This window comes from Stegostoma tigrinum, chromosome 6 (genome assembly GCF_030684315.1).
Source record: "Stegostoma tigrinum isolate sSteTig4 chromosome 6, sSteTig4.hap1, whole genome shotgun sequence".
Classification (NCBI taxonomy): domain Eukaryota; kingdom Metazoa; phylum Chordata; class Chondrichthyes; order Orectolobiformes; family Stegostomatidae; genus Stegostoma; species Stegostoma tigrinum.
Genome location: NC_081359.1, coordinates 61,414,940 through 61,429,400, shown reverse-complemented (window position 1 = coordinate 61,429,400; position 14,461 = coordinate 61,414,940). Strand labels below are relative to the sequence as shown.

General features: G+C 43.8%; 1 protein-coding gene across 8 annotated transcripts in view; it reads right to left on the bottom strand.

The window, feature by feature from the left end:
• Window positions 1–2,903: 2,903 nt before the first annotated feature.
• The window catches only part of LOC125453099 (interleukin-18 receptor 1-like), a 63,717-nt gene continuing 52,159 nt past the window's right edge, over window positions 2,904–14,461 (bottom strand). For 7 of the 8 annotated variants that reach the window (XM_059646928.1, XM_059646924.1, XM_059646923.1 and 4 more), the window contains 2 exons: window positions 12,433–12,597; window positions 2,904–4,548 (listed from right to left, as the gene is read on the bottom strand). In XM_059646928.1, the coding sequence (XP_059502911.1) occupies window positions 4,196–4,548; window positions 12,433–12,597 (518 nt within the window). In that variant the 3' untranslated portion in view covers window positions 2,904–4,195. The remainder of the gene's footprint in view (window positions 4,549–12,432; window positions 12,598–14,461) is intronic. The other variant, XM_059646929.1, reaches the window with a different exon arrangement.

Here is a 14,461-nt window from a genome sequence, read left to right as displayed (position 1 = left end):
CAAAGAGATGACCTATAACCTAATTAAATGAGGCAGAGATAATTACAAAAAATTCTAAATAAAGGTGATGCTGGAGACAAACTAAATATCTTGAATTGCATGCCAATTTCAAAACTGTACAAACTAATCAAGGTAGAGAGATCACAACAATTTATCGAGTGCATGCTGTCAAAACATGACAGTAAGGAAGATTTTACAGGCACAGAACAGTACAGTGGGGTCACATGTAGTATGACTTGGAACTCAAGATCACTGGAGGCCATCTTCATGGGTACAGAACTTCGCCAGTCTCTGCGTTGTTGTGTATCTCGAAGTCCACCTTAGAGGACACTTACCTGAAGATCCGAGGCCAAATGCCCTTGATCGCTGAAGTGCTCCCCCACTGGGAGGGAACATCCCTGTCTGGCGATTGTTGCAGGGTGTCCACTCATCCGTTGTCGTAGCATCTGTATGGTTTCGTCAATATACCATGCCTTGGGGCGTCCTTGCCTGCAGTGTACAAGATAGACAACATTGGCCGAGTCACATAAGTATCTGCCACGCACATGGTGGGTGGTATTCCCACATGTGATAGTAGTGCCCATGTCAGAGATCTGACATGTCTTGCAGAGGTTGCCATCGTAGGGTTGTGTGGTGTTGTGGTCAATCTTGTCCTGAAGGCTGGTAGTTTGGCAGTTGTTCGAAGGCCCAAAGTGGAGGCATCTGGATGAAGAACTTGTCGAAGGTGAAGACATTGTGCTTGAGGATGGAGTGGATGAGTTAGTTATAGGATGGCATCTGGAAGTGGGCAGTTGTTGCTGTTGAGTACTGAGACTGTTGCATCAATGCCACGGGGTATGCCGTGCAAAGTGCTGAAATGTCCATTATGATGATGTGTTCCTGGTTCAATGGTCTGTGGGTGCTAAGTTTCTGTAAGAAATCTGTGGCGTTGCAACAGAAGCGGGGGTTCACTGTACAATGGGTTTCAAGATGCCCCCGACATAGCCATAGGAATGTGATGGATACCTGAAGGTTTTCAAGGATGGGGTACGATGTTCAACTCATCAATTGCCAGTTCCAATGTACCACAATGAAAAACTGCAATGACCTTTTTTAAAAGGCAGGCACAGAAAATGGCCGATAGAGCATTCTCAATCATCCAAAACTTCCCTGGAGCGGAGAAACTACACAATGTTCTTCACAGCCTTCTACACGTCATCAATGTTGGTGAGCATCTCACGGAGATCTTCCATATGCCTCCACTTTTCACCTTCAAGCAACCGACAAACCTTAAAGAGCCCATTGTTCGCAGCAAACTACCCAGCCTTCAGGACAACATCGACCACAACACCATACAACCCTGCCAGGGCAACCTCTGCATGACATGAGGTCACTACCATCACATGTGGGAACACCATCCACCATGTGTGCGGCAGATACTTGTGAGACTCGACCAATGTTGCCTATCTCATACACCGCAGGTAAGGATGCCCCAAGGCATAGTAGATTGACAAAACCATGCAGATGCTACGATAACGGACGAATGGAGACCACACAACAAACACCAGACAGGAACGTTCTCTCCAGTGGGGAACACTTCAGCAGTCAAACGACATTCAGCCTCCAATCTTCAGACAAGCATCTTCCATGGCAGCCTTCGAGATACACAACAACGTAGAATCACAGAGATAATGGGAACTGCAGATGCTGGAAAATCCGAGATAACAAGGTGTGGTGCTGGATGAACACAGCAGGCCAAGCAGCATCTAAGGAGCAGGAAAGCTGACGTTTTGGGCTTAGACTCTTCTCAAAACGTCAGCTTTCCTGCTCCCAAGATGCTGCTTGGCCTGCTGCGTTCATCCACCTCAACACCTTGTTATAATATAGAATCACTGATATCCATGTTCCGTGCATGCAATTCCAGTCGTTTAGTTGGTGTCAATAACCAACTTATTTTGAATTTTTTGTAATTATCTCTCTGCCTCATTTAATTTGAGTTATAAGTCATCCCTTTGCTGGTTATTCAGCTGTTGACACTTTACTCACCAACTAAAACTCTTGGTCACCTGTTGACACTTATTAACTGACACTCCACTCACACCAGTTGTATGATCTTTTGATCTCTCTGCCCATAAACTGTGTTTGTGTGTCCTGCTCTCTCACTGCACCTGATGAAGGGGCTGCGCTCCGAAAGCTTGTGTGATTTCAAATAAGCCTTGTGAACTATAACCTGGTGTTGTTTGGCTTCTGACTTTGATTTCTGATATATTCATGTGGGATGAAGGGAAAATCCCTATTGTGAGGTAAGTGGGTGCAGAGATTTCACAATGCCTTGATTTGGTGATTAAAATACTTATACATGATGATGGGTTTCCATGTCAGATATTCACCTGAACAACAGGTATACATTGCTCTCTCGATCTCGCTCTCATTCTCATTCTCCAACCCTATCTCTAAAGGTTGGAATGTTCCCTTAACCACTGAACGGAAGCAACTGAAACAAAATGGCCCTATTATTAAAGCTAAACGCAGAGTCCCAAAGTTCACTAACACAAAAATAAAGAACTGCAGATGCTGAAAATCTGAACTGAAAACAGAGGGCTGGAGAAGGGCCCTGGCCCGAAATATCAACTTTCCTGTTCCTCCAATGTTGAGTGTGTTCCTCCAGCTCCACACTGCGTTACTGGACTCCAGCATCGGCACTTCTTAGTATCTCTGCTGGAGAAGCTCAGCAGGTCTGGCAACATTTAAAGACAGAAAACACAATTAACGTTTTGTTAAGGTTCACTAATGATTAGCTCTAAGAGGAGGTCTTTTCTACAAAAACTGAAGCGGAGTGTCCATTTTGATGGATTGACATCGTTATGATGTTATTTTTAAGATTTATTGCTTCAAGATACTTCTTTCAAAGCCGATGTGTTTATCTCGACAAGACTAAGAGGAAAAGAGTAAGGTAAAACTGAGAATGATTCTGTTTGATGAACATATTTATTAGGTTTTAAGTGCAGCCATATTTTCTGGGCAGATTTTAAACAACTTGAGTCCATTTCAAGGCTTGCCATTGTTATTCTATGATTCATTCTTTCAATAGTGTGCATGGAGTGAGCGAGCATGTGTTATTTCAGGGGTCACAGAAGAGATATAGGGAGCATGGAAGTGACATTGGGGTGCATGGAGGCTTCATAGGGAGTCTTGGATGTTGGGGATGGGATGTGAGTGGCTTGGACTAATGAGCCCAACAACCACCTATAATACAACTGAGGTGAAATCCAACAGAACTGAGGAGGGCATTCTGACCATCCTGTCTCAGCACACAGCACCTCTGTAAACTGAATTCAGACTGCTTCTGAAATGGGTGGGCTTGACTTAATCTTGACCCAGCTCCACAAAGTGAAAACCACGCCTGCAGGGTAATCTCTGAAGGGACAGGTGTACTTGAAAATTTCCTGACTCAAAAACTTCATACCTCTTTGGTAAGAATCTGACCTTTGCTCTCATTTCCAAACTGTAAGGGCATGTCCTTTTTAATGTAGCTCAAGTAGCAGCAAAAATGTCTTTGAGGAATGCAGCTTCAGTGATCCCAATGGGGGATGCCAAAGCCCATGTATGTGAGAGCCAGTGGTGCTGTGTGCCCTCAGGGAATTTGTATAGTCTATAAAGTAACCCTTTGAAGTGACACTTTGCAAATGAATTATTCTCTGTAATACTTTATAAAATAAAAAGCAAAAAAACACTTATAGCAAATTTTAGCCTTCATAATGAAACTGAGCACAACACATAAATTCACTTGTGCCTGTGTATCAAATTCTGTCTTTATCTATCAATATACAGTAGCAACGCCTGGATCTGCCAAACTCAACAATTGCCAACTAATGATTAGTAGCTTCAAAAACATTATATCACTTTTCTTGCAGGTATCGTCTCTTCACATATGTCTCAAACGTGGGCAAAACTTTTACTGTTTCCTGCTAAACTTACAACAGTGGATTAATTTGAGCAACATAAATAAATGCACAAACAATTGCTGCAATGTTCCTTCTATTGCAGTGGTTTTCATCTAAATGTCACTGAAGCAGAAGTGGCTAGAATTCAAAACCCACACTATCGCTGACATGGAAACTTACTTTTGCCAAGTGTGGCACAAATACAGTTTGAATCGATATTAGGGAAAACAAAATTATAGCAAACCTTTAACTTATTTCAATCAATCATTGCTTTATAAAACCGCATTATGTTGTGAATGTTTTGCTCGTTGAACACGTTTAGCTGGCATCAGGTATCGCAGCTTCTTCCAGAAATAAGAATTTTTCAAAATCGTCTCATTACCCTTCCATTTCACAACTCTTCTTGACTTCAGAACAAGTTGAAGGGACTCTGGTAGTAACTTAGGGCTGCTTAGAGGTTTAAATTCAATAAGTATTGGTTTTATTTTTCTTTCAACCAATACCTGATACAGTCCAGTCATTAGTTCATAGGTAGAGCTGCATTGATTGTCCAAATATTCTTCACAGAGAATTATAATCAATCTTCGGCATTTCTTTATATAAGCAAGTATATTATCTGCAGAGCCTGTAAAAGAAATTAAATAGCAATTTATATAGAGCTCAACTTGTACATAATTCAACCCAATGTTTGTGGATGTGGTTTCAATCAAGCAAGCCGCTTGGCTTGAAGGAGATGCAAAGGCCAAGTGGTATTTTCATTCAACTCTTGATCCAGGTGTATGTTCAGGTGACCAGGGTTTGACTCCTACCATGGCAGAGGGTGGAATTTGAATTCAATAAAATTCTGGAATTATGAGTCTAATGATACCCATGAAATCATTGTTGATAAGTGGGAAAACCAATCTGAGACAGTAATGTTCTTTAGGGAAGGAAATCGGCTGTACTTCCCTGGTATAGCCTATGTGACTCAAGACCCACAGCTCCTAGCTGCCAACTGAAATGGCATAGCCAGTCCTTTCAGTTGTGACAATCACTAGAAAGTATTTGCTAAGATCTGTCACCCCTGCCACCTATTTGCCCTCAGAGCGTCTTCCTTTTCCGCAACATCCAAGTGCAGCCCTGGTGCCTGTGGTGGATCCTGTTGGCCTAAATAAGTTGGGCAGACACAGCCTGGAATGTTTAGACCTAGACCTAGGGCCTAGACCTGCTTAGTGCCTTTCCTAGCTGCAACCTTCTGTAGGGTTAAGGATTGCAGGTAGGGCAGAGCTGGAGAGGATAGGCACCTCCTGGTGTGCCTTGGAAGGAAATGAATGGATGGTCTCTGCATGGTGTCTCCTCTGTCTGGGTGCCCGCTGACATCACTGTGTCTCCTTGGGCACCTGAAGTAAGGTCAAGGTCACTCATCCCACTTTCACCTTGCAGCTGATGCTGCCGACAGATGGCTAAAAGTCTGTATGTATTTCAGGCAGTTGCTCAGTGTTCTGCAGATGCCAACCTTCCCATGGGGTCAGCTAGACCCAGCACGGCATTCATAACATTGGTGAACTCCAAATTATGATCCAGTTTTCCAAATGTCTCTTACAGCACTGCCCCCTGTTCCCATGACTGCGATGTGTCAGAAGGGATAAGCGAGATGCACATGTTTGGATGAACTGTTAGTGGTGGCGCTGGAGCAGCAGAGGTGGGGAGGTGCCTGAGTGCTTGAGGAGTGCAGAGGCAGGAAGAGTTAGCGCTTTAGGAGGATGAGGCGGGTGGGAGCCATCAAGCAGATATGTAGCATGCAGCAGTGAGCACTGTACACTATTAGCTTCATTGGCAATGTTGTGCTGTTGCAGAATTAGACCAAGAGTGAGGAAGCAGACAGAAGGCAGTGGCACTGAACCTTGTGGAATGCAGATGATCAATAACCATGAAACCATCCTTAGCTCCCACCTCTTTTCTTCCGGGAATAGGTTTTTTTTAAAATCTCTGAGAGAACCAAGGGATTAGGAGAGCAGGTAGGAAAGTGAACTTGTTTTATACTTGCAACATAAAGCTCAGCTTCTATTTGGAGGTTAAATGGTAATGATAACTGAGTGACATATTTAACTTTTATTTCTAAACTTATTTTGCCTGGTTGAGTGTCCATAGCTTAAGACCACTGAGGCTAAAAAATTGACAAAAATGAAGTAATCTCTAGTGTTTAATTCAAACAAAGAGTTATTTTAAATCGCTGTTTTTTTTAAAATTGTAATCTCATGAAAATGTTTTCTCCATTTTTCAGGACTATTTCATGGTGTGAATGTAATGCTAACTGACATCTGTGTCAGTCACTCTTACATAATGCAGCAATTTTACATTAAAAATTTTTGCATGACATGACGCAATTAACCTTCACACCATACTAGTGCCAGATAAAGACTATCTCCAACAAGGGAGAATCTAACCACCACCTCGTGATATTCAATGAATCCACAACTATGAACATCCTGGGGGATTTCACTGACCAGAAACCGAACTGGACTCGACTTACAAGTACTGAGTCAACAACAAAAAGTCAAGACTAGGAACCCTGCAAACAATAACTCATTTCTTGACTCCACAAAGCCTGTCCATTATTTAAGAGGAACCTGGAATGTGCTCAGCTCCAACAACCCGCAGAAGAAGCTTGATACAATCTAAGCAAAAGCAGGCCATTTGTTTAGCATCTCACCCTCAACCATCCACTCCATCAACCACCAATGTTCAGTAGTAGCATTGCATGTACTATCTACAAGATGCACTCTAGAAATTCATTGAGGCTTCTTAGATAGCACCTTTCAATACTACAAGTACATGGGAATACCGTCAACTACAAGATCCTCTCTGAGCCACTGTCCATCCTGACTCAATGTCGGGGTGCTGGTGCTAGACTGGAGTGGACAAAGTCAGAATTCACACTACACCAGGTTACTTGGAATCACAAAAGCTTATGGAGCACAGCCCCTGACTGTTTGCGATGAAAGAGCTGTGCTCTGAAAACTTGTGTAATTCCAAGTAAACCTGCTGGACTATAACTTGGTGTCGTGTGACTTCTGACTTCATCCTGACTTGAAATATGTTGAAGCTCTGCCTGTGTCGCTGGGTCAAAATCCTGCAACTCCCTTCCTCACAAAATTGTGGGTGTCCTGCACCAAATGGACTGCAATGGGTCAACACAAGCCACAAAAACTTACTATCCAAGTTCAACGGGTAATAGGAAAGGTAAAGGGAATGTTGGCCTTTATTTCAAAGCGAATGGAGTATAAAAAGAGGGACATCTTGCTAAAACTATACAAGGCACTAGTCAGACCACAGCTGGAATACCATGAGCAGTTTTAATCTCCTTATTGGAGGAAAAATATATTGTCATTGAAAACATTCCAGAGAATGTTCACGAAGGCTGATCATGGGTATAGAGGGATTTTCTTACAGGGAGAAGTTGATTAATTTGGGCTCGCACTTAACGGAGTTTAGAAGAATGAGAGGGGGCCTTATTGAAATGCTTAGGAGACTTGACATGGTGGATACGAAAAGTTGTTTCCCTTGTGGGAGAGTGTAGGACAAGATGGTATAATCTCAGAGTAAAGGGGCCACACATTTAAGGCAGAGATGAGAAGTAATTATTTCTCTTAGAGGGTAGCGAATCTGTGGAGTTCATAATGTAGAGGGCTGTACAGGGTGGATATTGAGTATATTCAATGCTGAGATACGGCTTTTAATCAGTAAGGAAATCGAGGGTTTTGAGCAGTAAACCGGAAAGTTCAGTTGAGGGTGGTCAGATCATTTAATGATGGAGCAGACTCGATGGGCTGTATGGCCTTCCTCTGCTTCTACATCTTATAATTTGACCGTGGAGGTGGATAATAAAAACTCATCTAGTCACTGAAGCTCTCAGCCCTCGAATGAGTGGAAAACAAAATGAATTAAAATACCTTCCATTCTTTCTACCGTGACAGGTCTAATTTTCATTGCTTGTTCCATTCTGATGGTGGTTAGCAACCGTAGTAATTTCGAAGCCAGTTTACTAGTTTCTTAGACATTGGGCAGAAGTTTGTAGGGGCCTGAACAAAGTGGGCTTCGGCAGAATCACATGAGAAGTCCAACTCGGCCAATCTCAGTGTTGGGAGCTATTTGCTATGTCTTTGAACTAAGTTCGATGCATTGAGGCAAGATTCTCAGTAGGCAGCAGGGGAGTGCTATCAAAGTGCACTGTTGTTTGTTAATGAAGATTTCGCCTTATGTCTATGCAGCTTCCTATCCCATCACCCACCAGAGGCTAACTAGGCTTTGAGACTTCTTGATGTAGATGTCAGAGTGACTTCCTAATGACTTCTGCTCACTGCTGCCTGTGAAGAGTTTCCATGATGCTCACCAAACGACAGCATCTCCAGGCACGATCCATGGGCACCAACCACATATAACTCAGAACGACAAACACTGATTTCTGATATTTACCAACCTCTTATGATCCACCTGGCATCTCTCTGATCCTCTTGTGGATCATAGCACACTTGGAAAGTACAGACCTTAAGACGGCAGCAGAGTAAGATGCTCCAGTCAGAGCTCCTCTGCTCCACCTGTTGTTTTTCTCTTTCATTCCTCTGTTTTTTCAAACTTCTAAATTCAAATTACTGGAGATGGAGGAGACCAGAGGTTGTAACAAGTCCCAGAAGTGGTCCCCAGGCATGGTGGCGGAGAGCCCAGGCAAGGCCCGCACGCGAGGCCGTTGGGCGGAGGAGAGCCCAGGCAAGGCCCGCACGCGAGGCCGTTGGGCGGTGGAAAGCCCAGACGTGAGGACATTGGGCATGGAGAGCCCATGCAAGGCACGCACGCGAGGGCGTTGGGCGGTGGAAAGCCCAGACGTGAGGCCATTGGGCATGGAGAGCCCAGGCAAGGCCCGGACACAGGTTCAGTGAGTCCCAGAGGGGTGTCTGTGGGAATGGAGAATCCAGGTATGTCCCAGAGGTGTGTCTCAGGCCAGCGTAGGAGTGGTGAGTCCTGGAGGTGCACCCCAGGCCAGGCTGGCCTGGGTCTGGAGAGTTCAGACAAGTCTCACAGGCATGTCCCAGGCCAGGCCAGCTTGGAGGCGGTGAGTCCAAGTGGGTCCCAAGGACTTGGCGTACAGGCTAAAAATCAATGGCTTTTAAAAAAGAAAACTTCTTTATTCTTTGTTCTAATGCTGAACTTCATTTATGATTCTCTGTACAAGTGTGTAACAAACACTTAAAGTATTCTGTACCTAGGTGCCATGTACCTCATATGGTGACAAAGCGACAACGTTACAAACTTTTCGCCACGCTCATTTTAGTGCACGTGATAATAAAGGCTATTTGATTCTCATCTATTGTGGGGCATGCCAGCGACCAGCATTGAAAGGGTGCTGCAAGAACACTTTGCACACAGGGTCTGGTGCACATTTCACGGATTGGGCCAGGCTGTATCTCAGTAGTGCTCACTTGTTATCGCTCACTCGTTTCGCACATATGTGGATGCTCACACCTTCCACACAAGGTTGGGTCATTTGGGATTAGGGGTATTTTATTCGCTTGGATAGGTGACAGGCTGATGGTCAGAAGTCAGAAAGTCAGAACAATTGGTTTTTTTTCTGCATGGCGTGAAATAACCAGTGGGGTGCCAAAGGGGTCGGTCCTGGGGCCCCAGCTATTTACAATCTACATTGACGCTTGGATACAGGGATAGAAGACCCGATAGCCAAATTTGCAGATGACAAAAATAGGCAGGATGGTGAATTGCAAGGAGGAAATAAAGCTTTATAAATGAATATAGATGGGTTAGGAAAGTGGGCCAAAATGTGATAGATGGAGTTTAACGTGGATAAGGGTGAGGTGTTGCGTTTTGGGCAGAGAAGTGGGAAGGCGACCTATTATCCAAATGGGAAGAGACTTCGCGTACTCCACAGCAGAGGGATTTGGGTATCCTTGTTCATGTGTCACAGACAACTAGCATGCAGGTACAGCAGATACTAAAGAAAGCAAATGGCATGTTGGCTTTTATAGCTAAAGGAATTGAATAGAAAGGTAAGGAAGTATTGGTGCAACTATACAAGACATTGGTGAGACCACACCTGGAGTACTGTGTACAGTTTTGGTCCCCTGACTTGAGGCAAGATGTACTTCATATGATGCCAAAGCGACAGCGTTACAAACTTTTCACCACGCTCATTTGAGTGCACGTGATAATAAAGGCTATTCAATTCTCATCTATAGTGGAGCATGCCAGCAAGCAGCATTGAAAGGGTGCTGCAAGAACACTTTGCACACAGGGTCTGCTGCAGTTCAGAGGAGGTTCACTAGATTGATCCTGGAGAGGAGGGGTTTGTCACATGGAGAGATTGAACAGTTTAGGCCTATACTCTCTGGAATTTAGAAGAATGAGGGGAGCTCAAATGGAGGTATTCACGATGATGAAAGGTAAGCTCCCTCTAATGGGGCACTCTAGGACAAAAGGTTATAGTCTTAGGATAAGGGGTAGCAAATTTGAAACAGAATAGAGGAGAAACTACTTCTCTCAAAGGGTGGTGAATCTGTGGAACTCATTTCCCCAAAGTGCAAGGATGCTGGGACAGTGAGTAAATTTGAGGAGGAGATTTTTAACTGGTAATCAGTTGAAGGGTTACGGGGAGAAGGCAGGAGTGTAGGGGTGATCAAATGGCACAGCAGACTTCGATGGGCCGAATGGCCCAATTCTGCCCCTAAGTCTTATGAACTTATGAACCATCTCTGCCTTACCTTGCTTTTCACACAGTCACACATCAGGTCACCTTGCCTTGCTGCTCAGAGTCTCAGTCATGGGGTTTACATCTCGCTGTACATCAGTGGGTGATGACAGTTTCACAGCTGTACCACACGCCAGCAGCTTGCCTGGCAAACTCATAAGGGCAGCAAGCAGTCAAAATCCTAGGGTCCCCACTGAAGTCCACAGAGGTATCCCTCAGTCAGGGGTCCCCTAAGTGAAGGGCAGCCTCTGACACTAGACCAGAGGATTAGCCAAGATCAAGCATCAGATTTGGGTGTCCTCCTTCAGGGGATTCCTGCTTCTCAGTCCAAGGAGTCAGACACAGTCTGCTCAATGGCTATATAGTAGCCAGATGATGAGGTAGAGTTAATGTGATTGGGGAGTGAGAGGGAGCGCACTGCCATAGTCAGTCTCTGGATCTACTGACGGAAACCAAAGTAAATGTAGGTGGGGAACACGAGGTAGGGCACTGCTACAAGAAGGAGACTCAGTGATGGGGTTTAAAAGCTGTAGGTTAGGGACTGGAAGGATGACAATTGTAAAGGAGGGTAACTGTATTTGTAAAGAGGTGATGCAGTAAAGCATGGATGGCAGCAGCGTGATGTGGGTGGGGGTCTTCGCCCACCTGGCTTCAAGGAAAGGGACAGTGTATGATCTGGTGCCAGCCTGGTCACCTCAAATGCCAAAAGCTGGCATGACATGGGGGTGCTGGAAAGTGGGCCAGTGCAGGCTCTTGTCAATGGGTTAGGTGGGGACCTGGGAAAGTGTGAAGCCTATAGGAAGGGCTATCAGAAAGGGTGTTCAAAGCCTCACTAATAGAGAGCCAGAAGCTGGAATCAACTGTCCTAACAGCATACACTTTTGCCTTCCTTCATACTGGAAATTAAAATGATACAATGTGGAAGAAAAAGATTACAATCACACTGGGAGTGGGCACGGTAAGTGTCTTAATCTATAACAAAGGGGGCTGAAAGTTCTATCAATGAAAAGGAGGAGAACAATACATACAGACCCACACACTGTTCAGGAAAAAGACCTAATCTTCACTCCCTATATGCTGTACATTTTACTGACCACTCCATTCAAGCCAATACTTTTACACATAGTGGCCAGGGAAAGAACAGAAATATTTCACCACGAGGGGCAATGGTGCCAGCAAAACCAACTTCCTTATCTTGTTTCCAAATGTTGCAGCAGGTGCTCAACACGGGCACTGGCCTAATACATTGTTACATACTGCACAAACATGTCTTTATGCAACATGCTGGCACAGTTACATTTGGTGCTGCGCAGAGGTTCAAACAAACAGATGTATTGCAAATCAGATTACACTTATGCAAGCATACGTACAGTGCAATGTCACCCATGCCTCCTCAGCGCCCTCTTTTCCTGGCCCTCTGACGACACCTCAGTTTTGCTTCAGGTTCTGCAGGTTAGCTGGAGGGGGCCTGCTTGGTAATGGACCATTGGCCCTGGAGGTTTCATTGGGTGATGCTGGAATATTTGTGGGTCTCCTTGCCAGGCACAGGTGAACCCTCCTGGACTTCAATTTTTACGTTTTGGAGATATAAATCCATTTACATTTAGATTTATCTCTCATGAATTTTGATGGCAATGTTAATAATAATAAAAGGTCTGTGTTTCTTAAACTTTATTATGTTTGCCTCAAAATAAACTGAATATACAAAGAGCAGAGCACTTTCCCATACTAGTTTTAGCAGAATAAAGTAAAAAAGAAATCAAGAAATCTTACTTCCTCCTGGAGGAACATCACGTTCAAATATACACAGACGGTATCCAAATTGTTTTTCTAGAATTGCAGGTAATAGTTCCAATGCAAATTGTTGTTCTTCCTTAATATCAAGGAGAGTCTTTTTACTCTCAAGGAGTAACACGTACGCGTCATATTCCTTACCGTCTGAAAATTAAATCCAAAACATTAGCAGCAGTGTAATTAAAACTTATTTTTTGCTTAAAGCCCGCTAGCAATTTGGGATCAGCAATAAATGCTGGCCTTTCCATAGATATTCATATCCCACAAACAAAAAAAAAATCACTTTAATGCTAAGCCACATATACAGAAACTGGAATTTCCAGTTTAATTTTATCTTGTGAAAGCTCCAATATACCTTCTGAAAACCCAGGTAATTTTGCAAAACAAAAAACGTCCAATGCCTGAGAAGTAATACTACCTGTGCACAATTTTTGGTTCTAAAAGAAAGGGGAAATATATCATGATCAAAGCACTAATGAGCATATTTTCCATCTGTACAGTTCATGCCTCAAACTGCACTTCATTAGGTCTTTGATGATGAATTTGATCTAGCAGGGCCATACAGCACACAGTCCCCCACTTTATTTCAGGACTTCAATCACCGTTATTACTGGAGATCAGAGTTCAGCTTAGCTTCATTTCTGCTTCCGAGTCACGAAGTGAGGCTTCAAGGCAGCAAGTGGAGCCTAGAATTATACAAGGTGCAGGATTTCCCACACCCACAACTGAAATGATGGGAAACACTAGCTGCCCTGGGGCCATTTAATGCACAATTTGCTGTTGTTAGACCAGACTGACATTGCCAGCCCTCAGGGACAGGGAGTGGCATTATGGAGATCTACCAGCCAGTAGTGTTTTGGAAAAAAGGGATATTGGATCTGGATCCTAGTCAATGTAGGTTTTGTTGTGTGACAAGTTGGCAGTGTTAGGTTAGTTTGGGAAGGGTGCAATGGGAAGCTGGACTTTGAGATATGAGAATGAAGGGTGAGAGAAACTTGTAGCAAAACTTTCCTCTGATAGGTCCAGGAATCCCCTTAAAAGGACAGTCCACCACCCGGCCATGAAGGGAAATTCACTAAGTTGGTTGATTGGTGTGGCTCCTTTCCAACGCTGATTATATTCTAGCAGTGGTGAGATGACACTGGTAAGAGGGAATTCATTCCTATTATAGCCTTAATTGACCAATTGGTGGGAGAGCAACCAGCCCCTCGCCAACGCCTGTATAATACTGAGGGCAGGGTTATGGGAAAGTGGGCAGCGATCAGACCCCTTGTTTGATTTAACAGGTCCCATATCTTCAGATCCTCCATCTGGGAAATGTAAGATCCTGCCCACAATTGCTAAATAAATGTTAATATACAACAAATACAGGGGTCACTGGTTCAGTCAGAAGGGTTAGCTCTGGGCCATACTCCAAGAAGAGATTGATGCATTGATAGCTTTACATACATTAAATGAAAAGTGAGACACGTCACGAAGAGTTAGCCTTGGTTGTATCCCACTGAGGAGAATGTACTTCAAAGACAAAAACTGTGAGGAAAGTCATGAGAAACCACTCCCCTAATCATCTCAGGCAAATAGCTCATAAGTTCTTTCTTTATGAGTTGAGTTAGGACCTACCCTTGGGCAGAACATCAATTTACCAAGACGGACCAATTTACAAATACAGTGACAACTAAAGCAACCATGGTTTTTCATACTCATTATCTGGAAGTGAGAAATTTAAGCCAGGGTACATTTATTACTGTCGCTCTATGTTCTTAGAATAAGCCAGTGTTTGTTTTGCTTGTGTTACTTTTGTTTGTGGGGTAATCCATAGTGGTAGGTCACTGAGTTATGCAAAATTTTGACGTGATGGTGATGTCGAGATGAGGACTGTATATGTTTGGAGGGGAACCTGTAGATGAAATCATGCCCACAAGCAAGAAAACATTATAAACCTGTATTCGTATAGCAGCTTTCACATTCTCAAATATTCCCAAATGTTTCTGGATGACTTTCAGTGTGG